The sequence below is a fragment of the Crinia signifera genome, chromosome 3, assembly GCF_055691185.1.
Source record: "Crinia signifera chromosome 3, ASM5569118v1, whole genome shotgun sequence".
Lineage (NCBI taxonomy): Eukaryota > Metazoa > Chordata > Amphibia > Anura > Myobatrachidae > Crinia > Crinia signifera.
In genome coordinates, this window is record NC_139219.1 from 251,488,753 (window position 1) to 251,515,522 (window position 26,770).

The following is a 26,770-nucleotide window of genomic DNA, read 5'->3' on the forward strand; positions in this document are numbered from 1 at the left end:
AAGCGGCCACCGCCACTGAGTCCGGTGGGGGGGGATGCGGCAGCGGCTGCCGAGTCCAGGGGGTGGGAGGGGGAGGTTTGGTTTTGGCTCACCAGTTTACAAGTGGGGGCTGCTCCCATGCTGCCCTCCAGTGGCCGGCACCCCAGGCAAATGCCTAACACTACGGATCTAAGTACATCGGATTTTGAATCATCTGAAGGGGACAATTCTGACAATTCAGCATTAAGTAAAAGCTACAGGAAGGTTTTTTTTTTAGGGCAAAACCGGAGAAACACCAGACTAGACACAGGAGAAAGACCAGATGGGGGAAGGGGGGGAACAAGGAGAAAAAGGGAGGCATTGAACTGGAGAGAAGAACAGAGGGAGAGGAGAAGATATCGGGAATAATTGACCCTTTACCATGGCAAGAAGACTCTGATTCCCTACGTATCATCAATTTAACCGACAAACGACTGACAAAAGAGCAAGAAATGGTGTTAAGTAAGGGTCTGTCATTTTCATCATCATCCAATTTCAACAGATTTGAACTTGAAAAGGATCTTCAACTTATTATAAGAAAGAGTCTTTTGAAAAAATTCTTTACCAAGCAAATATTGCCTATAACATCAGATAAGGATGTCAATAATGAATGTAACAGCCAAGATATGGCTGCTATACAAATGTTGGAGGAATTGGAAAATGAAACCACCAGCTCTAGATATAAGTAACAGTACCATTCAATGCCAGTAAGATAAAAAATAAATCTTCCTTTTTTCCTGACCATCAGATATGTGGTAACCAATACAATTGTATGTCCAGTTGATAGCTATTAAGTATATAAATAAGTTTTGTTTCCAATTCCACCAAGCAATTTCCAGAATTGCACTTGGGAGCAGCCACAATATACAAAGTGTATCCATATTTGTACGTTTTACAGTACATTCTAATACAATTATTTATATACCTAGAAAGGTGGAGCTATAAATCGAATACCGTGCCTGATTGATCTGTTTCTCCTGGAGTTTGGCTGGTGTCATGTGACGTTGTACACCAGCATCAATCACGAGAGGGGTGTACAGGTTGCACGTTATTTCCTTGATATGGAAGCACACTCAGAGTTTAATTAATTTCTATTAGAACTGCTGCAGTTTATTTTAACAAAGAACTTCTTTGTGTGCCAGGAATCCCACTATCTGCAGGTACGGGGGACAGCTATGGGGACAGCCTGTACCCCTACATATGCTAACCTGTACCTGGGGTGGTGGAAACGAGAGTTCGTCTTCAGGGAATCCCTGGAGGAATACACAAATATAATCTTGATGTATGTCAGATATATAGATGATATGCTGTTTTTGTGGGAGGATGAACAAAGAAACCTGAAGAAATTCATTCAAATTCTCAACAACAATGATATGAACTTAAAACTAACCTCAGAAATGAGCCAAAGAGAGATAAACTTTTTCGATTTGACAATCAAAATTGATGAGGAAGGCATCATCTCAACAGATATTTTCAGAAAAAAAAAAGACTGCTACAAACAGCATATTACATTCAAATAGTTTGCATTTCCCCTCCACAATTAAAGCTATTCCGAAAGGGGAATTAATGAGAATTAAAAGAAACTGTTCTAACCCAGATATCTTCCAGATCGGAGAGAGAGAACTACAAGAAAGATTTAGGAAGAGGGGGTACAGTAACAGACTCATTTTAAAAGCAACTAAACAGGTCGAAGATCTCCCCCCGAGAAAGCCATCTTAAACCTAAACAGAAAAAGGAAGATGAGGAAACAATCCGATTTATTGGCACCTTCAATATTCATTGGAGAGAAATCAACTCCATACTCCAATAACATTGGGGTACATTAAAAACAGATCAAGATCTAAAAGAGGCTTTGCCAGACAAAGTTCAGATAAGCTGGAGAAGATCTCGCAACATCCACACTATCCACATCATCCTAAAGCGTGGCGAGTGCAGCGGTACGCGTCCAACCGACCTTTTCATACCCCCACTATCCACGTCGGCGTGGAGATGATTTTATATAGTATGGCGAGCGCAGCAAGCCACCGAGCCCGAAGCGTGGCGAGTGCAGGGGTAATACATGTAACATAATACACGTCCCCTCGCGGTGCTCGCCATGCTTCGGGCTCGGTGGCTCGCTGCGGTCACCACATTATATAAAATCAACTCCACGCCGACGTGGATAGTGGGGGTATGAAAAGGTCGGTCGGACACGTACCGCCGCCGCTCGCCACGCTTCGGGATCACGTAGATACTGGGGGGGGGAGGCTTTAATAAATTACATTAAATGTCATTTAATGCTATAGTATATTAAATGCCATTTATAAGCGTCAAAATCGCATCATATCGCATGCCATACCATAACGGCATGCAATGCGATGCGATTTCAAGACTTTTGCATACGTAGTAAATTCGGGCACCGTGATAATACACAAGTACCGGATGATTTTTCTACTCGATAGCCTGTCCAACAGCTACACCCCGTTTTCGTGAATCCTAGCCCCAAAAAACAGGAATAAATAATTTTAGACCGTATAGTTTCTTTTCAGTAAGAACAGAAAGATATTCAATTATTTTTGTTCCTGTATAATGGTACAGTTCAAAACAATTAAGTAAAATTCACGCATATTTTGTTCAATAATTTCCTTAACATCCCTTGTACAACCAAATGAATAAAAGGTCCTATCAAGATTATTAGTATTCATGAGCACAAATGAGGTCACACATAGGTAGAACTCATCACTTCATTCACAGCAAATAAATTAGTGTCACATCGTCACATTAGTGTCACATTAACACTGAGGATATCATCACATCAATTTAAAAAAAACTTTTATTATACTGAAGTGACTTATAACACCACTTATCATAATTGCCTTCATTAATTACATAAATAAAATCAGAAATACAGTTCACTATATATTTTCTCTTTTTCCTTTTTTCTTTAGTTTTTCAGTCACATTCACAATCACAAAGTGTGTCACTTAATCAACACTTTACAATTATTTTAGTAAAAAGAGCACTCAGAACACAATCAATAATTTATCACATTGATTTATTTAACTTCCTTACATTTATAATATTAGTAATACGGTACAAGGAATACACATATAAGATGCTTAATAAAGAGCATCACGCTTGCTAAAACAAGTGAAAAATAATAATAATAATAACAAAAAATCAAAAAATAAAGAACAAAATCCAAATATATCAGGTTACTAAAATAAATGCATACTTGCCTACTTTTGAAAATGAGTTTCATGGAGATTATAGTTTCTAGTAGAAGTTTGCACTTTGCCCCATTAAGGGGGCGTGACATGCTCCACCCAAAGGGGCATGTCTACTTCCATATATGGAGAGATTGTGAAAAGAGATTGTGAACATGGCACTTAGAATCTTTTCAAATTAATTATATCCAAATGTAGATGAGCCCCAAAGCAGTTAGTAAGAGCTACTATACTTGCTAAAGTGCTGGGAAATGGTGCTGATGATTCAATGTAAATGTATCTATCTTTCATTCCTTTTTTTCCCCTAAAATGTAACAGTGTAATGAGGGCTAGGTGACATGAGGGAGATTGCTAGACCAATGAGGAAGAGAGAGAGTTTGCTGCTATTTCAGGGAGACTCCTGCAAAATGCAGGAGGGTAGGCAGCTATGAATAAATGGTACCCAATAGAATTATACTTACCATCATATAAATACAATAATCATAACAAGTATTATGAATATTACTTTTGCCTGTACATATATCCTGTGATATATATTTTATATATTTTTTGGTTAATTTGGAACATCTATGGAACCATAGTGTAATAGCGAATAGGATCTCACAATACAAAAGGTGTAAAGAATAACCCCGTAATTGAAATAATATACTATAATTATAAAGAATGCTCAATACAGGGCTGGGGCACTGTCCCATTTCAAAGAAGTACTTCCTAGTCCCGATAAGGGAACACTGTGATTGGCTGACTAAAAGGATTAATGAATGCATAGCAGAGTTTGACACAGTGTGTCACGTGTCTGAAGTGCAGGTCACGTGACATAAGATAGATCATGTGACATACAGCTGGGGACTGGGGCAGGAATACAGGGAGCCAATATCATTGGGCTACACACAGGACGATGACGCGGCACATCATCTGATAGAGCGCCGATCACTGCATAGTGACGTTGCGCACCATGTGATCAAGTGCTGGTCACCAAAAATGATATAGGAGGAAATAGGGGCGGACAGTATCAGGCTTGACGAATCCGTGCAGGACACGTCCTAGTGACATGGTCCTGGCATGAAGGAATGACCTATGAGAGGCGATAGATACATTGTATCGTGAGATTTTGGCATCTGACATCATCAAACCCAGGCAGTGGGCTTTCCCACTACACACATGGGAGCATGCCAATTGGTCCACACAAATCAGATGATATGAATGGATGAATCCCATTGGTAGTTGAATAATGAATAAATATTCTCCATTAAGGACACTCTGGTTGCCTTGACAAAGCTGTCTATTAGTGAAACACGTGTAGGGAACCAGTGTCAGTAATAACAAAGCTTAAAGATATGAGACCAGCATGTATATAGATTTTTAATTTACATCCATTTCCAGAGAATTTGATATAGCATACCTCACCAATTACCTAAGCACAATATTTGCACAATATACTGTATGTTGCAAAGGACAGTGTCCCAGTATGGAAAACGACTGCAGCGAATATTGATACGAGTGGTCACTAGATGCCAGCAGAGTATTAATAAATCAGTAATATAATGTGATGAATAATAATACAAACTAATTTAATGTAATACAGTGCAACAATAATGTGTATCACACTATCCTACTAAAAAGAAATTTAATACCACATCTAGAACTGCCGACTATACTTATCTAGAGTGTATAGGTTTAAAGACATACATATTTATAAGCGATATTAGCATAAATTGCCTGGTTACATAGGTTACGCTAAAAGTGACACAACATTTTTTCTAACAATACATTATTATTTTAATACACCTCTTTAAAATACGAGCACAATGTATGTGTTTATGTGTTGTTTGTATGTGTGATTTTAACTTCTTTATTTCACTGCTATTTCCCAAATAAAATATTAGTAGGGAATTTGAATTAATCATAATAAAAGTTATGTTTTATTGGCTTAAGTGTGCATTCTGAATAACAGTCCCTTTTCTCCTTTCTATAAAAAAATGCCTAAAGCTGCCTAGTGGTGGCGCCGGCCCTGCTAATGATCCATACCCAACAGGTGCAGGAACCCAGTTCCCTATGATGTCATATTTATTCAGAGGTTCAGGACCTGATTACTGCTGGTTCCTGCTGAAAAATAGCACTGAGCACAGGCAATCTCAGGAGGTGAGTGTGAGGAGACAGGCAGTTTGTATTATCATATTAATAAGGGCACTGGACAACCTGAAATACCTGCGATGCATGGCATCGGGATTTTGAAAAACTATAAAGGCAGGTGTAAAGCCATTTAAACAGGGAAAATCATGGATAATGTACTTTCATTTTGAGCTGTGACAGTTTTTAGCCCAGATTATTTAACATAGTAATTAAATTATACATGTAGGAACCTATCAGAGTCATTTGAGTAATTTACCCAGTTTCATACTATAGGGATTTCTCAGAGTCTCAGAGTATCTTTATCAGATACATTTATGCATGTTTGCAATTGAAATTCAATTGAGATAAACAGCGCTCTTCTCTCTGCCCGGAGGACAAGACTTTACGAAAACAAATTCAGATGTCCTGGTATTGCCTCATCCAACACCGCAATCTGAGACCAGCTTTAGTCCAAACATATGTGCTCCTATTAGTCTCTGTGAAAAAAGTTTTATAGCGTATATAAAATCTATTTAACACATTTCAAGCAACATAAAGCCAACAGAAGCAGATACACGTTTAGTTTATTATCATCAAAACTTTGTCACACAAATATGTTAACCTGAAAAAGATATGCATTGCACTTGGGAAAGGGATCATCTGTCACATAAAGAGTCGGTGAGAGATTGGCTTTGCAGGGCTGCCAGTAGGCCATGTGCTGGGGGGCATAATTTACTGATGCTGACACAATGCATGGCTTCCAAATAATATGATCAGCAGCTGCAAGAGGCAGGGCCGCCACAACAAAGGGATAGAGTGTAAATTATTAACAGGAGATGCTCTGTTCTCCTGGTGTCCAAAATAAACTATGTTGATGGTCTTTAGAATCATATTTCATGCTACTTCAGGCTTCCTGCAGTGTTATAGATCTCTGCGTAGCACCCACAAGCAGCACACAATCGGCTATGTACTAGCATTTTTTAACAACCCACATTTTTCCCAATGTTCATTGTTTTGTCGTTGTCTCATTGCCGCCTCAAGCTTTTTTTTTTTAGTCACTAAGTGTTTCTTCTATACCTCTTATCTAGGCCAGCAGCTATTGATATTCACTAAAGCAAAAAGCATTAGATGCGCAGTAATATCCCACAGGATAGAGTAAATGAATAGATGCCTCTGGTCATTATGAGTTACCATTTACTATTGTAAGAGCCTAAACAAGCTAAAATCTACTCTTCTCTTCCTGAGACAATGTAAATAACTTGGGCATCTGCATGGAAATCCTGCAGGAAATCTTTTAAGAGTTTGTGTAAAAGCATCAGAATATACAGGGGGTATTCATTCTAGGATCACGGCTGTCAATCCCTGCCAACAGCCGTGATCCTGGCCCGTTTGCGGTCAACCCGACAGCTGAATGACTGGCGGGATTCCATGTCCCGCCTGCCGATTGTCGCAAAGGGGGCATGGCCGCAAAAACGGCCGTGGATTGGCGATCTGCGGCCGGGATCGCGACAATCCTTGGCCGTTATCGACAGAACGGGCCCGACAGCTTCTAAAGTCAGGCCCATTCTGCCGTGAACCCGCATCAATGCTGTCACTATAGACATCATTGAATATTTCCCCCATCGGAAATAGTGGCGGAACATTGAATACCCCCCACAGACTTCTCCTAAAATGCCGATCTTGTTTTATGCCATATGGCATGAGATGCCTGGCACCATTCTAGTGCAGTGCAATCTTTCTTGAGTTTTGCACCTTATGTGCAATGCTTTGCTTCTAGGATACTCGGCATTTACGGTTAGTGTGTTTGCAGCCAAACATGGGTCACATGTATTTTCCGCTATTTTTTATTTTTATTTTTAGTTCACTTGTCTTGTACTAGGTCCATATGATTAGTACTTTGGGGTGGCTAAGTTACATAGCTGATCTATTTAGCACGATTCAAGGGTATGTGTTTTCGATTCCTTTTTTATGTCACAAAAGCTGGCTCTACATGGTAGTACTTGTAGTTTCACAACAGTTAGAGTTACGCAGGTTGCCTAAAAGATCAATACACAGTGGGTGATTTTCTACCTGCCCAACGAGTGTTGTCACCGGGAATGGCTTTCTATAGCAGGATGCTATGGAAAGCCATTCAGTCTGCTGGTAAAACCAGCGCACAAATGACGGCCACCGGCAATGATATGGGAGCACGCATCAGCACTCACCGCCTGGCCCCTGCCAATACACACTGGGTGGCTTTGGAGTTAAAAGCAGCTCAAAAGATTAAACACTTTCAGATCAAGTTCGCCCAGAGTATATGGGCCTTAAGCCTGACATGCACAATTATATTTGAATAAGATAGATAGATAGATAGATAGATAGATAGATAGATAGATAGATAGAGATATACACACAGACATACATACACATCTGAGCATTTGGAATCTATGGGGTTATGTTGATATACTAATAATAATGAGGTCACATTTTATAAATTCAACTATGTTCAGCCATTTTCGTGGTAGTTTTCCTTAAGGCGAAGCCAACAATGCAACAAGCTGGCTTTAGCCTTTAAAAAATATTGTCATATGATTTGTCGGAATTGGCATTTTTGTAAATTGCACATCATTAAATAAACTCCTTTGTCTCTGAATGTAATGGACTGAGCAATTTGTTCTGCTTTCTCCTTGCAGGTACCACATGCTTAATCGCATTGTTATCGGACAAAGAGCTCACAGTGGCAAATGTTGGGGATTCGCGGGGAGTCTTGTGTGACAAAGACGGAAACGCTATTCCTTTATCACACGATCACAAACCATATCAGCTAAAGGAAAGAAAGAGGATTAAGAGAGCAGGTAAGATTTTGTCTGCATGAATACATATTACAAGCTTAAACTTTCCACATCCATTGCATGACGAGTCCTCTAAAATATACTCTTTATTCATATCCAGGAGCCATTGTACCTTGCCATTTGGAATACTCATCCTACATAATTTGGGGATTTCATTTCTAGTTTGCAAGTCAGCATAATATGTCACTTGTTTGTGCTACACTGAAAAGTACAGCTAAGCCTAGAGACTACAATGAATATATTCAGACGCAAGAAAACTTATCTGACATTTTGTTTAGAATTGTGCATTACGTAAATGATGTGCTTACACTTTATTGAATATGTCCATCATCATCTCTTTCACTTCTCTGTGTTCGGTTGACATTTTGGAGGGAGGAAGAGGGGGCTGTCTAAGCAGGAGGAATGTGAGTGACAGTTCTGTAGCCCTGTATGGCACAGAGATGGTAGGACGTTAAAAAGGTTTTTAACAAAGCTGCAGTGCACTACATATAATGAAGCATAATATGTGTGTGTGTGTGTGTGTGTGTGTGTGTATAGTTGTGCTTATAAGTTTACATTCCCTATCAGATTTTGTGCTTTTCTGGCCATTTGGCAGAGAATATGAATGATAACTCACAAACTTTTCTTTCACTCATGGTTAGTGGTTGGGTGAAGCCATTTATTGTCAAACAATTGTGTTTACTCTTTAAATCATAATGACAACAGGAACTACCCAAATGGCCCTGATCAAAAGTTTACATACCCCAGTTCTTATGCCGTGTATTGCCTCCTTTAACATCAATGTCAGCTTGAAGTATTTTGTGGTAGTTGTGGATGAGGCTCTTTGTTTTCTCAGATGGTAAAGCTGCCCATTCTTGGCAAAAAGCCTCCAGTTCCTGTAGATTCTTGTATCTAATTTGCCCTCTTCTCTCACTAAATATCATTGTTTTCCTTTGCTTTTTTGTGCCTAAGAACTGCTTTTCTGTTGCACACCACAACTACAACATTAAACTCTTTGGGGGACATTTACTAAGAAGGCGGATTACGGACGATCCCATATACAACCGGGATCGGACGTAATTGGACCAAAAATACAATCAGAGAATACGGCTAATTTACAAAGCTGCCGTATTCACTGGATTGGTATTTATGTTTGGCTGATGAGTTTCCCGGCAGCCAAATACAGACCAGCATGAAGCATTGCACTGATCTGACAAATACGAATAACTTCACCCTCGGAAAATACAAACCCGGTGAATGCTTCTCTCTGTAAAAATAAGAAATATAAATAAAGCATTTAAAAACCCCAAGTGGAGTCCTCCCTTACGGGCATAGCCAGTCCCGGGCTCATTTAGCCGGTCCTAGTTACAGCAATACAGGGGGGAAATCAAATGGGGGTCCCACTATACTGTAGGCTCTTGGTCCGGTCCTGGTTCCCAAAATACAGGGGGACAAAAAGGAGTAGAGGTGCCCCATATTTTGGAAACCAAACAGCTGGGGAAACAGCCATAAGGTCCCCTGGCCAAAGCATCAGCCCTGTGGGCTCGGGGGAGTGGGGACCACCCAATAAAGGGGTCCACCCTTTCAGGGGATAGCCCTGACCAGGCTGAAGGACAGATCTGTCCCCGCCACCTCTGGGCTGTGGGCAGCAGGCTGATGGTGAGAAATAAAAATTAAATTGATAAAAATAGATATTTTGTTATGTAACTATGGACCTTATTCTAGTTCACTCTTTCTGACAAAATCCTTCTTAGATGGACAAAACCATGTGCACTGCAGGTGGGGGCAGATGTTACTTGTGCAGAGAGAATTAGATTTGGGTGGGGTTTTACTTCAAGGAGAGATCTATATTGCAGTGTAAAAATAAAGCAGTCAGTATTTACCCTGCACAGAAACAAAATAACTCACCCAAATATAATTCTCTCTGCACATTTTACATCTGCCCCGCTGCAGTGCACATGGTTTTGTCCATCTAAGAAGGATTTTGTCAGAAAGAGTGAACTAGAATAAGGCCCGATGATCCGTTCAGCCAAATAGGCTTGGAAAATTAGGTCTGTTTTCCAGTCGTATTTACTGCTGAATTCGTAGCCAGTATGAAGGATTGTAAATCCAAGCCAAACGCTATGGCTATATATACGGTGGAGTCCTATTGATGGTGTACTCATTTGTACAGCCAAATTAGTCTGAAATTGCCATTCATAAAATTTGTCAAATCAGCCGAATTCAGCTGTTTGTAAATTTGCCAGACACCGGGTCATGGCCACATATCACATCAAATGGGTATGAATGGGTGCATTCATATCCATTCGATCTTGGTAAATTTAACCCTTTGCGTGGAATAACTACTCCAGAAACACACATATGTATCAGAAAAGCAGTCACGAAACTTCAACATCGACCCACTTCTGCAGATTTTAGGCTGTAACCCTGGTTTTTGTTTTTGTCTTTTGTTCTCCAGGTGGTTTCATTAGTTTCAACGGATCTTGGCGCGTTCAAGGTATTTTGGCAATGTCCCGTTCCTTGGGAGATTACCCCTTGAAAAATCTAAATGTCATCATCTCCGACCCTGATATCCTGAGCTTTGACCTTGACAAGCTGCAGCCAGAATTTATGATCTTGGCATCTGATGGGCTTTGGGACGCTTTCAGCAATGAAGAGGCTGTCCGGTTCATTAAAGAGCGGCTGGATGAACCTCACTTTGGAGCCAAAAGTATTGTGTTACAGTCCTTCTACAGAGGATGTCCTGATAACATAACAGTTATGGTAGTAAAGTTCAGGAATAGTAGCAAAACGGATGAACAATAAAGTATCTATATATGTACAGATGGACTTCAGGCAAACCGTTTTATTATAATTTTAAGTAGGAAAAATGTGGAAACGTTATTAAGATTATCATACAACACCATATCCATGTCTGAAACTTTAACACGGACCTTATGCAGCTATTGTATTCATCAACTGTAAAATGACAAACACGGGAAGTATATATTATCCAAACCAACATTGTTACAACCTTAACAAACAACTATCTGTATTAAAAGGAAGTGTTACCCCTCTATGAAGATGTTAATGTTTTTTTTGAGCGGATGGGGGTTTGAACATCATTTACTGTACCGCGCACCCGATTCAGACCTGCTCGCTGGGCTGTGATTGTTTACAGCCCAGCGAGCAGGTAGCCGTCGCCCTGCCAAACACAGGCTCCCCCTGAAAGCGCACGCAGCCTTGCACACAGGGGGAACCTTATTCACCATCTAATCATTTTCCCCCTTGATTGCAGCGCTGGCTGAGCCATGACTCACTCAGCGCTGCGAAGGGCATGGGGAGAAGGAGGCCGCTGATGACGTCAGTGGCCCCCCCTTCCGACAGCTGGGGGACTCCAGCATTTTATGTGGAATGCCCAGAAAATGCCACAGCATGCCCCCAAATGCCAGCAGGGTGTCAATCACCCAACGAGCAAAGGCTAGCCTTCACTCACTGCCATCGGGCATACCGTACGCATGCACGGTTACTCGATAATCACTCAGGCTGCGAGTTTGCAACCTGGGCATGCCAGTGTGAATTGGCCCCTATGTCACTGAATGAGCCATATCTTCATCTTCCATACCCAGATTTATTCCATGTCATATATTGTTATTAAAGAAGATCTTATAGATACCATATCTGCAAATAATGTTATTGTATTTAAGTAATACTAAACTAATATTGTTCAACATTGTTGCAAGAAATAAAAGTCTGCCTGTCTATATAAATATATAATAAAATATACATAATGCCACCCAGCAGTAGTGCCCGTACACAATATGCCACACAGGAATGCCTCTTACACTGTTCTACACAGTAGTAGAACCCGTACACAATATGCCACACAGGAATGCCTCTTACACTGTACTACACAGTAGTAGTGCCCGTACACAATATGCCACACAGGAATGCCTCTTACACTGTACTACACAGTAGTAGAACCCGTACACAATATGCCACACAGGAATGCCTCTTACACTGTACTACACAGTAGTAGTGCCCGTACACAATATGCCACACAGGAATGCCTCTTACACTATCCTACACAGTAGTAGTGCCCTTACACAATATGCCGTACAGTAGTTTCTACTGAATGTAACTAGAGGGATGGGTAGGGGGAAGCAGCCATGACTGCTGGCAGGCATGAGCAGGATGTTGACTCTCTTCTGACCAGGCTCAGCATTTTCATGCCAAGAACATCAGGGCAGTTAGCAACTGCAGCAGGAAAGCTTTAGAGAGGAAGGGCTGTTGATATGAGGGGATGGGCTCCTCCTCCAAACTGCTGCTGCTCCTTCTGTGCCCTGTAAGTCATGCCGGGCTTACCACTAGTGCTGTACATTACAGCTGTAGCCGGCTCTGCACTCCAGCACTCGTTGCAGGGGCACCAACCTCAGTGCTCTAGTTATCGCCCTGCTATCTACTGTTATCCATAGTAGTACAAGCAACTGAATAAGCAAACTTATTATTGGAATCTGTCCTCCTTGTGATCATCACTGTCTACTGAATATGTCTCCAGCTCTCTGCAGAAAGTTTTGTTCTGCTACGCCTTGTCATTATTTTGCAGTTGTTGATTTTTTTTTTTTAAATGCATCTATCATGTCACACAATGAAAATGCCTGCTATATCGGCTTTTTGACCCACATTAGATAACATAAGGACACTGTCCTAAAGATGTGAGAGCAGTTTCAGCTGTATTTAATGAAGTGGTGGGAGGGTGGGGAGTATACTTTTTATCAGAGTTGCAGTAGACTGTTAGTATAATGTAACAATGAACCATATGTCTTACCTTCATGGCTCAAATTGGTATAATTTTGTAGTTGACAAGTATTCAAAATGTATGCTATAGAAGCAAATTTGCATAATATTAGACATCAATTCACAAAACCTAAAGTATGAGAGCATTAGGACTTGTAGGTTACATAGTAGCACACTCAGCCAATCAGCAGCCTCCCATCTGGTGGCCACTGATTGGCTGAGAGTTCTCTCTGCCAATCAGCGGCCGGTCAGTCTTTTGAAAGTGTGTTTTTAAATTTTGCTGCCCGCCCCACCGCCCAGACCTGTACATAGGTGTGTGCCAGTGGTGCTAAAAAGCACCCATGATGTGTTGCAGATGGGTCCAGTCCGATAGATTTTGCATGCAGGAGGTTCAGTCTCTAGAGTCCGACCTGATGGGCACGGGACTACGCATCGGGTCTAATGGAATGTCAAATTGCGGTAGTGTAAAGGGGCCTTAAGTTTTCTGCTTTTTTGTTCCTTTTCGTCATGACATCCTGCACACACCTTGTTTCCGGTGGTGGTATTATTAATTGGGACAAAATACATATGGATGACCAGAAATGGTCATGCCAAAAGACAGAATATCGATGCCGGCATCCCGATATAGTTATTCCCAACAAGGGTCTGGAAACCTTTTCCCTGTCCTCCCCTAACCCTAATGCTCCATCCTGCAGCCTAACTTTTACCCTCACCGCTAGTTTCGTCTATCCCTAACCTTCCTACCCCACTACCTAAATAACCCACCCCTTTCCAGCCAAATGCCTACTTACAGGATTCCAGCAGTCTCAATTCCGGATAAATGTCAGCATTCCGGTATTGGTCTTGTGGACGCTATTCAGGATTCCGGTGCCAGTATTCTGACTGCTGGCATCCCTGGATGCTTTATTGCATCCCTATGGGACATATCAAATCAAATTGTGGCTAATTGTCAGTGCTAATGGATTTATTAAATAGCCGAATCCACACGTGTTAATTACCAGAGGGTGCAATTTTCGTTGCAGCTGGGAGGTGTTAAAATGCACACTTGGGATTCCATGCATTTACATGGCATTTATTCGTTACCACACAGTACACAAGGTTTTACATTCTTTCCCAGTGCAGTAGACTGCTCTTCTAATTGGATATGCCCCTATAATATCTTTAATAAAGAAGATATAATGACAAGAATATACTCCTTGCCATATATTTTATAATGGTGAGTGTAAGCAGGCTAAACTATATTCTAAAAGTAACATTCTGTGTGCAATTATAGGTTTAACATACATACCAGGAGGAGATGTACTAAGCCTTGTAGATGGATAATGTAGAGAATTATAAAGTACAAACCAAGCAGCTCCTATGTTATAGGCTGTGTTTGAAAAATGTCAGCAGCTGATTGGCTGGTACTTTCTCTCTCCTCTTTATCACTATGCCCCTTCATTTGTATTGTACTTTTATTATATGACTGATGCCCCGCACACATCACGACTCACATGCTATGCACCTGCGATGTGTGCTTCGTGATCTGTGCGGAGCAGCGGTTTGCCTATGCCAGTGGTTCCCAAACTGTGTGCCGTGGCTCCCTGGGGTGCCTCGGGACACATGCAGGGGTGCCCTGGGTTGGTGGTCTAGGACCAACTCAAATTATTAATGGTTAATTATTTATGAGCAAAACCAGTGCTGGTGGCTGCCAATCATAGAATGTGTACAAACAGAAGCAAATCCTGCCCTTTACCACATAACTGCCACTAAGAATCGCATATAAACCCAATCTAATTAATTTTTTTGGGACCTAGGGGTGCCGTGAAAAAAATTCTGATTCTCTAGGGTGCCGTGAATCAAAATTGGGAACCCCTGGCCTATGCTTATATGCAAAATCCTGCCAATCTACACACTGTCTATCTCTGAGCAGTGGTGATGCATGGGATAAGATACTCATTTCATTTATACATACAGTCATTGTAAAATATTACTACTGACAATGAAATATAAAGAAATACATAATCATACTAATAAAAACAATGATGGACATTTAAAGTTAGTTCCAATAGTACAAAATATATGTCCTATTTAGTCTGAAGCTGCACAATGCATTATGGGTTGTCAGTATTGTACTGTGTTTAATGCTGTGTACACACAGAGCCTTATTCTAGTTCACTCTTTCTGACAAAATCCTTCATGTGCAGCACATACTTTTTGTACTAGATCTCATCTTATCTTATCGCAAAACCAAGATGCGATATTGTATCCAATATTGGATACAATAATTGTAACGTGTATGGGCACCTATAGATGGACAAAACCATGTGCACTGCAAGGGGGGGGGGGGCAGATATAAAATGTGCAGAGGGAATTAGATTTGGGTGAGTTATTTTGTTTCTGTGCAGGGTAAATACTGGCTGCTTTATTTTTACACTGCAATATAGATCTCACTTTGTAGTAAAACCCCACCCAAATCTAATTCTCTCTGCACAAGTAACATCTGCCCCACCTGCAGTGCATATGGTTTTGTCCATCTAAAGGTGCGTACACACGGGGGCGATTTTGTCCAAAATCGCGGGAAATATGGTCGCTGAGCGACCATATTGCCCGCAATGGGAGTGTGCACCAGCAATATATAGCCAGGTGCGCGCTCCCGTTTTTGCCCCTGTGGTGATCGCTGGTCGCAGGAACATGCTCCTGCGACCAGCTGATTTCCACTGCCGGGCTCCCCCCAGCAGTTTCTTTTTCATCAGCGACCATCTCTGGTCGCTGATGAACAGGAGAAACTGAGCAATATATTGCTCAGCCATATATTGCTCAGCCATATATGGCTGAGCAATATATCTCCCCCGTGTGTACGCACCTTAAGAAGGAATTTGTCAGAAAGAGTGAACTAGAATAACCGTCACAGCACAATCAGCACAAGATTTTGACTATATATACAAAATCTCAGCAGGATCGAATGCAGATCGCATGGGTTTTTAACCCTTGCGATCCCGATGCACGCTCCCGTATATCACAAGCAGAAAGTCTTGGCTGCATAGACTATATACTGCAGATCTGTACTATATAGTCAAAATTGCATGCAGATAGTATGCATGCCATGCGATTCGATCCCGATGCGATCTGATCGCATCGCACAGTAATCACACCGTGTGTACACACATTAGTCTTATGCTGTGTACGCACAGTGAGATTTGACATTAGATTTTGACTATATAGTCAAAATCACATGCAGATCGTATACAGATCGCACAGGTTTTTTACCTTGCGATCCCAATGTGCGCTCCCCTGACAGCACAATTCGAAACCCAGATAGACAGGGCAGCAATGACTATATAGTGCACATTGAATGTAGATGTATGAATTGTATGTAAATAGTACAGAGTTAGCAAAGATTGCATAGCACTCGAATCTTAAGTCGAATAGCAAAGGAATCTCACCGTGTGTACACACCATTAGACATACAACATACTGTAAGCACTTCAAAAGGTAATAAATAAATTCTACAAATATAGTAACTATGTAGCAATTTCATTATACATAAACTCAGTACAGAACAGTAGCAAGATCTATGTACCACAAGTCAGCTACAGCCCGTGATAGGCTCTGTTTTAGAACTATGGTCCAGATGTATCAAGCTTCAAAAATTGATAAAGTTGAGAGTGATAAATAAGTAGCCAATCAGCTCATACTTGTCATTTTTCAAACCCAGCCTGTAACATTGCAGGTAGGCGCTGATTGGCTGCTTTATTATCACTCTCCTTCAATTTTTGAAGCTTAGTACATCGGGCCCGGTGGCATATTTTGTTTAGTATCACAAGGATAAATATGAATATACTGCTGGTACAGTATTTAGCATAACTGTTTGGCAAGGTCAAGTGGTGTGCACCTCTTTGGCAAGGTCTTCTGCTGAGCTGCTGGTGACAGGCTACTGATTAATGTGCGATGACCAGCTGCATGTGCTCATTGTAGTCTACCAGGCATGACTCAGCTAAACCTGGAAGGCTTCACTGCAGCTGGAAAGTCTCTGTGTTTGGTTCCCATTATCTGCAATGGGCGCCAAACCAACAATTGCAGCTACTGTATAAATGGCATAAGCCAGTGGTAGCCAACTCTAGTCCTCGAGAGCTACCAACAGTTCACATTTTCCAGACAACCTAGCTGCTGCAAAGGTGCACTCATTACTCACTAACACATTTTAAAAGATCCACAGCTGGAGCTAATTGCTTTAACTGTGATTCTGTGAGGAGACCTGAAAAAAACATTAACTGTTGGTAGCTCTCGAGGACTGGAGTTGGCTACCCCTGGTCTAATGGGCCCCATACATCAGGATTTTTTGTCCAGATAAATGGATTTTACAATCTATCTGACTTTGCCCACACATTACAGATTTATTTCAGTGATCGGCAGATTTTTCCATCTAAAGATTGCATCTTCATATCTGGAAATTGCCCAATTGATTGTCATTTCAGCTGTTCATAATGTAAATAGATGAAGAAGATGAATTGGGAATGCCCACACATATAAAAAAGATCTGCAGATAATACCAGATTATTAAGCATGTTTAAAAACCTGATTAAGCAATCGATTGGCGATTTTGATTGGGATTGCCAAAAGGGGGAGCCCACACATCTAAAATTAATTGTGGCAATCATCTCCATATTTGAAAATTGTCACAATTAATTGCTGATGTATGGGGCCCTTAAGGTAGGGTGACCAACTCATCCCTTTAATCCGGGACACATATTAATTACACAGGTTCTGTGGCAGTTTAAAACCAGGTGAAAGCCAGCCACAGAACCTGTGTTATTAATATGTGTCCCGGATTAAAGGGATGAGTTGGTCACCCTAGTGTAAGGTAAGTAAAGATTTCACTAACAAACTTGTCATGCAATGAACAAAGAATCACCAATTGTGAATGGAAGAAACAAATGCTCCAACACCAACATTGGAAGGGGTTCTTACTCTAATGGGCCCTACACACATTGCGATGTGTGCAGGGCTACCTAGCTATGCTAGGTCGGGCTGTGCTGCACCGCTATCGCATAGCACACAGAGCGAGCTGTCAGCTCTGTGTGCTAAGCGAGCAGACAGCGCCAGTGTTCTCCGGTGGGAGAACCCTGCCGATGCCGAGATTGATGGACACTGTCCATCAATCTCGGCCAGCGATAAAGAGGCGCGGGGACGCGCACTGCTGCCGATATAGCCCCTCCACACACACCGATGTGAGGGGCAGTGGCGTAACGAAGGCTCCGCAGCCCCAGCGGTGGCGGGGGGGAGCAGGTGCAACTGGGGCGCAGGTTCACGACGCCAGAGGTGAGGATACTCTCTCCACCTCTGACCACTGCACTGCACCTTACATCTGGCTACAGGGAGCCTGGAATAGATAGACAGCAGCTCGGCGTGAAAGCTGGAAGGGCAGCGGGCAGGGTGGAAGAGGGAACGCTTTCGGGCTGTCTTTGTGAGGACGCAGTGTCAGAGCGCTCCCCCTTCCACTCTGCCCGCTGCCCTTACAGCTTGCATGCCGCGATGCTGTCTATTCCAGGCTCCCTGTAGCCAGTCAGGCTGGGGCTGGCTGGGTGAGTGGGGCTGCCTGCTATACGCTGGCATCAGCGTAAGGTGCAGTACGGGAGGGCAGACAGGGAGGGCAGTTAGCGGGATTGCGGGAGTGTAGAATTTACTGTCTTTCTGCCTGCCGCGTCGCTCCTAGCCACAGTGATCAGATAGGCTGTGTGATCACTGTGGCCAGGAGCAGCGCGGCAGATGAAACCGGGTCAGGACACGGTAAGAAGGAGGGGGGGAGTACCAAGCCAGCCACCATCCCCTGATCCCGTGCGGCGCTGCTTGCTCCGCCAGCTAGTTCCTGGCATTTGAAAAAATAATAATATTCACAGAATATTGCGGAGCCTGCAAAGTATCCTCCGCAGTCCGGGTGGGGGGGGGAGCCGCCAATTTTTTTTGGGGCAGGGGGGAGCGTAAATTCTAGTTACGCCACTGGTGAGGGCATTAATATCGGCATGTGTGTAGGCCGTATTAGGCTGGTTCTCTGATGGAACAGTGTGTTTCTAAATCAGTGGTCAGGGAACGCGGTCCTTATTACCCCACACAGTGCATGTTTTGCAGGTCTCCTCACAGAATCACAAGTGAAGTAATTACCTCCACCTGCTGACCTTATAAAATGTGTCTGTGAGTAATTAGTACACCTGTGCACCTGTTGGGTTACCAGCAAAACATGCACTGTGTGGGGTAATGAGGACCGAGTTCCCTGACCACTGTTTTAAATCATAGATAGATAGATAGATAGATAGATAGATAGAGAGTGTTTTGTTTTGTTTTTATCTTTAATCCATTAGCTCTTTTTAATCCATTAGATTTTATTAAATATTTACAATAATCAATTTTAGGGGTTGCATTTTGGCATTATTATTGATGTCATCTAAAGGTGCCCAGCAGGTTACTAAACACTACAATAAAACATATAATATGGGATCAAATAGACATTACAAGGGCAGAAATGAAATGGTTATGGTAAAAAAAATGACATTCAAAAAGGTAGAAGGTGGTGGGGAGCACATTCAAGTACACTGGAAGAGTTGCTATGTAGGCTGGCCCGGGTACTTTTCCCCACAGCAACCTGCTCACCTTGGGAAAAGTCCTGGTGTTCTCATATGTAGGGACGGTGGGCCTGGTCCAGGTGTTCTTATGGTAAAGGTGAGGATACTTATAATATCAGTACAAATAGCTGCGATAGTCTGCAGTAGTATTCTGAATAGGGTTACCCATTCAGGGTTACACATATTTTTATGGGAAAATAGGTTCAGGTACTGTGGGTGGGGCAGAAGTGGGCAGTGATGTGGGTGGAGCTACCAAATGGGTGGGGCATCAATTGGTGCATACACTTTTTTAAACACCTAATGCCCCCAGCAGTGACATATATACACATAATGCCACTAGTAATTTCATATATACCCATGCCACAAGCAGTGCCAGTTACACATTACCCCCAGTAATGCCAGATACACAATGCCCCCAGGCAATGGTGCAAGTCTAAAAAAAAAAAAAAACTTTGTGGCACTGTGTGCACGTGCCAGAGGTGTGCGCAAAAAAGTGTGAGTGTGGACACATGCCACATGGGGCGTGGCCAATTCAAATGGGGGCATTATACACATATGACCTCAATGGTGCAGTGCCAGATATTCATAAGCGCCCAATAGTGAAAGATACACATATGCCAGAATTTCCCACCAGCAGTGCAACTCACCGTTGTTGTTGCTGCTGCTTCAGTCACCGTCAGCTGTCCAGGAGAGGAGAGCACAGCACGCACCTCTCCTGCCCTCACCACAGTCCGGTGTCCTCCTGCGGCGGTTGGTCCATGAGAGCTCGCAGGACAGCATCCAATCAGGAGCCTGCCTGCTTGCTCTGGTAAGCTGACAGTTCAGCCACATTTTAAATGGTAGCTGGAGTCACAGGGACACAGCGAAGGGAAAGAGAGACTTGCAATGCGCTCTCATCCTCTCCAAAAGCGGTGGAATAAACAGACAGCAGGACAGGCCGCAGAGGTCCTGGAACGCCGTTCCTGATTGCATCATTTTGGAAAAGTTAATCAGGAATGGCTTTCCGGGACGTTACTTTTGTCCTATTTGTTGAAGGCGCAAATTGTATCTTTCATAGAAAAAATATAATCACATAGGAATTAGTTGACCCCATTGAGGTTGGAAGGCAGCAGAGTGTGTGAGATTCAACAGCCCAAGGCCCTGTGACCAGATGAATGTACACCACTGGGCTGGCCCCATTCTATTCAGCTTATCCCTTCAAACTCTGGTCAGCCTACTGCTCTGTTGGAGTAGAGGCACTGCAGCCAGCAGACCATATTCACCCTGCACAGAACAAGCAGGCCAACTCTCCCTTCAGACAACTCTGCTGCTTTCCCACCACAGCCTATTGCCCCTATCCCTTACCAGACCGACATGAAATGCAGCAGTGCCCAGGTACAGATGCTCACAGACCTATTGCCGCTAGGCGCTCAAAGTATGGGCAGGAGTCAGTGCTCACCGCGTCATGTCACTGGCGTATTGCACCATGGATGCGCACAGTGACGGGACGTCTTTGGAAAACAGAGCTATAGACGCTCCCTCAAATGGCGCCTTTACCAAATGATACGTCCCTTTAAATGAAGGGACAATGCTCTTCTCCGAAATATGCAGGTTATTTAAAACATCAAGCAAATACCGTGGGCGAAATGTAATAGGGTGCGATTTTTGGACGAGTTCCAAACTCGCCAGAAATCGCACCTTTAAAAATCGCATTTTTAGACGCTAATTCGCATATGTAATGAGATGCGAATTAGCGGCAAAAAATGCGATTTGCCGCGATTTAGGTCGATTTTTAGTCATGAAAATGTGCGCATTTTCATATATGCGATTTTGGTTGTAAAAAAAAAAAAGAAAAAAAACGGCGTGCGGTCCCCCCCCTAAGCATAACCAGCCCCGGGCTCAAAAAGCCGGTGCTGGTATAATAAAATCAAAGGAACAATCAAGTTGGGGTTCCCTGGATTTTATAAAACCAGCACCAGGCTCAAGGTCCGGCGCTGGTTCCCAAAATACGGGGGACAAAATGACTAGGGGTCCCCCGTATTTTAAGAACCAGCACCGGACACAACCAGCCAGCAGGGTAATGCCACAGCCGGGGGGAGACTTTTTATACAAGTCCCCCCGGCCAAAGCATTAACCCCCTGGCTGGTCAGCATGGGCAGGGGTCCTGGGGAAGTGGGGACCCCCCCAATGAAGGGGTCCCCCCCCTCCAGGACTTACCAGCCCATGCTGATAGTCCGGGGCTGTCCCCGATGCCCCTGGGCGGTGGGCATCGGGCTGATGACTTGTGTAAAAAAAAGGATAAAAACTATTTTTCTTTACTGGCGAACTATGAGTCCCAGCAAGCCTACCCCGCATGCTGGGACTTGGGGAACCACAAGTCCCAGCATGCGGGGCATTAAAGGGCCCGCTGGCACTTGTAGTTCTGCAGTGAAAAAAATAGTGCACAAAATCACACTGACACCCTGTAAAATAAAACTTTAATACACACAAAACACACACACACACTGATACTTACCTACCTTGAGCCCGTAGGTCGGTCCCTGGATCCTGGGTCCGGGCTCCGGGGCTCCAGGGCAGAAGAGTCCGGTTCCGGGGCCTTGGTCCTGGTTCCGGGGCTGGTCCTGGGGTTCCGGGGCTCCTGGCGTGAAGAATCCGGGGTCCGGGATCCGTGGTAGTCCAGAGGGGTACCTAAGGAGGCAAATCCTACTCACCTGCTCCCCGGCGGCGACCTCCGGTGACAGCGCTGCTCCCGACTGGTACCCGGCTTCAAGGACTTTGCCCGGCGCTGAGATGTTTCCTCTTCGCCGTCTGTGAACAGAATGATTTCTCGGCCAATCAGGAGCCGAGAAACTTGGCTCCTGATTGGCCAGAAATCATTCTGAATATAGACGCCGACGGAGTAACATCTCTGCTCTGGATGCGCTGAGATGTTACTCCGTCGGCGATGGATGCGATAGTCTGCAGTAGTATTCCGAATAGGGTTACCTAATATAATATCAGAACATCAGCTGTGATGGTCAACCTAGACGCTTGCCCTGGGCCCAGCAGGATATGTCCTGGCCATCCACAATGTTCCCAGAGGAGCAATGCACAACTACCGTGTGACATCATGACAGAACCTGGACCTGCCTGCACTCCCAATATCTCTTTGATTTTCTTTGATAGGATAACGAATGTTTGGACACACCAAATGGTCTTATTCCGTGTATTGTGGGCAGTCAGTTTACTTTAAATATGACAGTTATTAAGCCTACTGTACTTCCAAAAGACCTAGAGCCTGATTGTGCGCAATCCATTTAATGGGGCACTACGGATGGTGTAATGGTTAGCGTTACTGCCTCACAACGCTGAGGTCATGGGTTCAATTCCCACCATGGCTCTAACTGTGCAGAGTTTGTATACTCTCCCTGTACTTGCGTGGGTTTCCTCCGGGTACTCCGGTTTCCTCCCACAATCCCAAAAATATACTGGTAGGCTAATTTGCGTCCAACAAAAAATTAACCCTAGAATGTCTGTGTGTATACATGTGGTAGGGAATATAGATTTTAAGCTCCACTGGGGCAGGGACTGATGTGAATGTTCAAATTTTCTCTGTAAAGCTCTACGGAATATGCGTGCGCTATATCAGAAACTGTTAATAAATAAATAAAATGCTGATGTTCATGCAACTGAGTATTTAACAGTAGACTGAGCATGGTAACTATCTATACCGCATGCAATCAGCAGAAAAAAGTGCTATGGATTGTTTGAAAGGAGGGCCCCAAACCGGTCTCTTGTCTAGGGCCCCATCAGGCCTGAATCTGGCTCTGGCATGCACCTTGGCACAATATATGGGCAATCAGCCGCACTTTCATATAGAGGTAAGCAGTTCAACCTCATATTCATCTGCTCTATAAATTATCTTCACTGACTTTTTATATTATACAAGCAAGGAAAAGCTGAGCTGTAACTCACAATTTCATATATCCTCTACATTATTTACACACAGACATTTCATTTGCAACTGGGCATATTATTTAAATAAACTTTTAATAAGAAGCAGTTTTTTACATTTAATATGTTCCCCTGCAGTAAAATGAAAGTACTGTATTAATGGAGGCAATTGATGGAACACATTCCGGGCAAGATTGGAATTGCATCCCGGCTGATTAGTATCCTGACAACACGGCTGAGAAGGTAAATGTTAAGTTTATATTCTAATATTCATAAATGAAAGGCTAATAACTTATTGGAAGATTTCCCTACCTGTCCCAAATTAAATTCCTCACCAAGAGGATGCCTGAGAATAGAAGCTGGAGGCTTCAATCTAAAACGAATCACATCAAAGACTATTTATGACCATACTTGGAGCTAAATGGTAAATTCAATTACTTAAATGTTCAAGTCCCCAAGGCCACAAATGTTGTGTCACTGTCCCGCTCTTCATTGCAGCAAAGTCTCATGGCTAAACTCATCCACATCATATAGACCAGGGATGGAGAACCCTTGGCCCTCCAGCTGTTGCTGAACTACACATCCCAGCATGCCCTGCTACAGTTTTGCTATTTGGCCATGCTTAAACTGTTGCAGGGCCTACTGGGATGCGTAGTCCAACAGCAGCTAGAGGGCCAAAGGTTCCCAATCCCTGATATACCTGTAGACCATGTGAATAAGGAAACATCTATTTCAGCAGTAACATAAATGATTATTAGTGTTCTATGCTAGCAGACATATATATTGAAAACAGCAATAAGAAAATCGGATGCATTCTATATTTCATTATGCTACCTTCATGAGTGTAGGTCAGTGATGGCTAACCTTGGCACTCAAGCTGTTGTTAAACTACACATCCCAGCATGCTCTACATCATTTTTAGTGTGGCCAAATAGCAAAACTGTAGCAGAGCATTCTGGCATGTATAGTTCAACAACAGCTGGAGTGTCAAGGTTAGCCATCACTGGTGTAGTCTGTAGATAGATAAGGCCTCAAAGGCAGTACCATGCATCAGACCCTACATAATACATCAGAATCCTAATGCTCTATGGCAGAACAGCTCTGATCAAATGCTTAATTACATATTTACAGTACATATAATATCATTAGGACTTTATGTAGCAAAAATAGGCTCGTAACTGTCCCATGCTATTTATTAAAGGGTTAAAACCAACCTTATCCCATGTACCATCACTTACTGCTGTCTACGTATATCTATAGCGATAGAGGTATAAGCAATTCATTAAGCAGCAAAAAAGCATAAATATTGGAAGTTTGGAAATGCCATATTCAAATGGCTTTACCTATACCTGATAATGGGGATCAGGCAAATTGGAGAGGCTCTGATGGCCTTAAAAACCAGGTGCATAACTAGATGTGTGTCATACGTGCACATGTTGTGTTCACCCGTCACCCACAGAAGAACACCATCAAGGAGCCTAACAAAGATTAGTATTGATAATAGTATCGCTGTTTGTGTCACTGTGAGAAGCAGCAATACAATGGGAAAGGTAACCTCTGGTTGCAGATGATCTTGATAAATAGAGTCTTTATACAAGTCCATAAGGAAACACATCCTCTAAACAGTGATCAATTTCTATTAGCTCATCTCGCACTAACCAGAACTGGCAGATGCTGCATTGCTATGGAATCAGAGCTTTTGTTCTCCATTCTCCACATAGAAACATTCATCTTGTTTCCACACTTAAGTGTTCATTAGCGTTGAACTGTTCTGCATTACCCTTTCCTTTGGAAATTTTCCAGAACAAAAACTAATTCTGTCATTGCATGCTTTGGTTATTTATGAAGAGCTGCATGATTCCCATTTAATACCTTATTAAAGTCTATTGAGAATTAAATGCCATGCACACAAAGGATGAGAGACACCCCACTGGTCTACTATTTAGCACTGGTAATCATTATAGACATAGGCATGCGCAGCACTTTATATTAGTGGGTGCACTGTCAAAGGGGTGTGTCTAGCACCACCCATTGGGTGTGTCTAACACCACCAATCAGGCTACTATCATCTATTGGCACTCACTACAATAAAACGTCTCTCAGCCACACCATAATCTCCGGCCTATTTCCGTTTTAATCTTCTAATTACTCTATGTAACAGTACATGCAAATAAAGTAAATAAAAACATATGACGTAGGTATGTAGCGATGGGACAATTTTGTGACTATTGTCTCAGTATTTCCAGTTCTGTTATATGTGTTTTGGGGTATATATTTTTCCATTTATGCAGGGGAAACCTGGCCGGATTTTAGTTTTAGGTTCACATACTTAGTATTGTTGTGAACATATCAGGATTTGAATGCACTTGTACCTTCTTTATCCTGTTGCCATTATGTTGTTATAATGCTCCTTTAGTGTAGATACTGTATTCTAATAATACTAGTAAAAAACTGGCTTGACCTAGTTAATGGTCACTAGTTTATTTCCCCAGTAAGTCCATTTAGTTGTGTTAGCCTTTAGTATAGTTCAGTGTGGGTTTAGGGGGGAGTAAGGTGGTTCGGGATCCACGTATACCTAGATTGGGGCTAGGTTATACAGGGTGGGGGCTAGGGGGAGATTTACTTTGGGAGGTTACATTTATTTAGGCTAATTTCAGTATTTAAACAGACATTAATATTAATATTTTATTTAAAATGTTCTCTTCTTATGATGTACAATTTTGTTTGTTTTGCAATGGCAGGGATTTTTGTGTGTATATATATATATATATATATATATGTAGAAGATAGAGACGTGTCACTCCAGGGGACTTTAAACAAACTTTTTTATATATCAATGAAGCATGTTACATGAAATAAGTCGACGTTTAGATACCAATAGGTGTCTTCTTCCAGACAACATGTAACAGCAATAACAGTCAGAAATATGCCCGCACGGCGGCGGGACCACATATAAATACTTACAAGCAGTATCCATGTAATCCGGCTGGCAGCCGAGTAAATGTAATGTAATTTAGTGTGTATCATTTTGCATCATATTTTGTATTCTAACAGGTCATTCATGGTCCTGGCTTGTGGGGTCCGTGCTGGTTGCCAAGTACGCACTCCAGCCTGGCTGCGTTGCCATGCAGCAGGCGGGGAGTGACGTCAGCAGCGTGCACCCCGTCTCAGTCAGGAGAGGGAACGCGCGCTTCACTTGGCTGCCGGCCGGATTACATGGAGACTGCTTGTAAGTATTATGTGGTCCCGCCGCCGTGCGGGCATATTTCTGACTGTTATTGCTGTTACATGTTGTCTGGAAGAAGATACCTATTGGTATCGAAACGTTGACTTATTT

At 42.7% G+C, this 26,770-nt stretch overlaps 1 protein-coding gene and 1 long non-coding RNA gene across 2 annotated transcripts in view; one reads left to right on the plus strand and one right to left on the minus strand.

Moving 5' to 3' along the window:
- PPM1L (protein phosphatase, Mg2+/Mn2+ dependent 1L) overlaps nt 1-11,204 on the plus strand; it is a 219,662-nt gene extending 208,458 nt beyond the window's left edge. The window contains exons 3-4 of the mRNA XM_083177845.1: nt 8,009-8,170; nt 10,605-11,204. Coding sequence (XP_083033971.1) covers nt 8,009-8,170; nt 10,605-10,951 — 509 coding nt within the window. The 3' untranslated portion in view covers nt 10,952-11,204. The remainder of the gene's footprint in view (nt 1-8,008; nt 8,171-10,604) is intronic.
- On the minus strand, nt 3,207-26,557 carry LOC146064396 (uncharacterized). Its single transcript, XR_014471805.1, has 3 exons — nt 26,398-26,557; nt 8,476-8,592; nt 3,207-5,833 (listed from the first exon to the last, which is right to left on the minus strand). It is a non-coding gene; the product is annotated as an uncharacterized LOC146064396 (long non-coding RNA).
- Between the last annotated feature and the right edge of the window lie 213 nt (nt 26,558-26,770).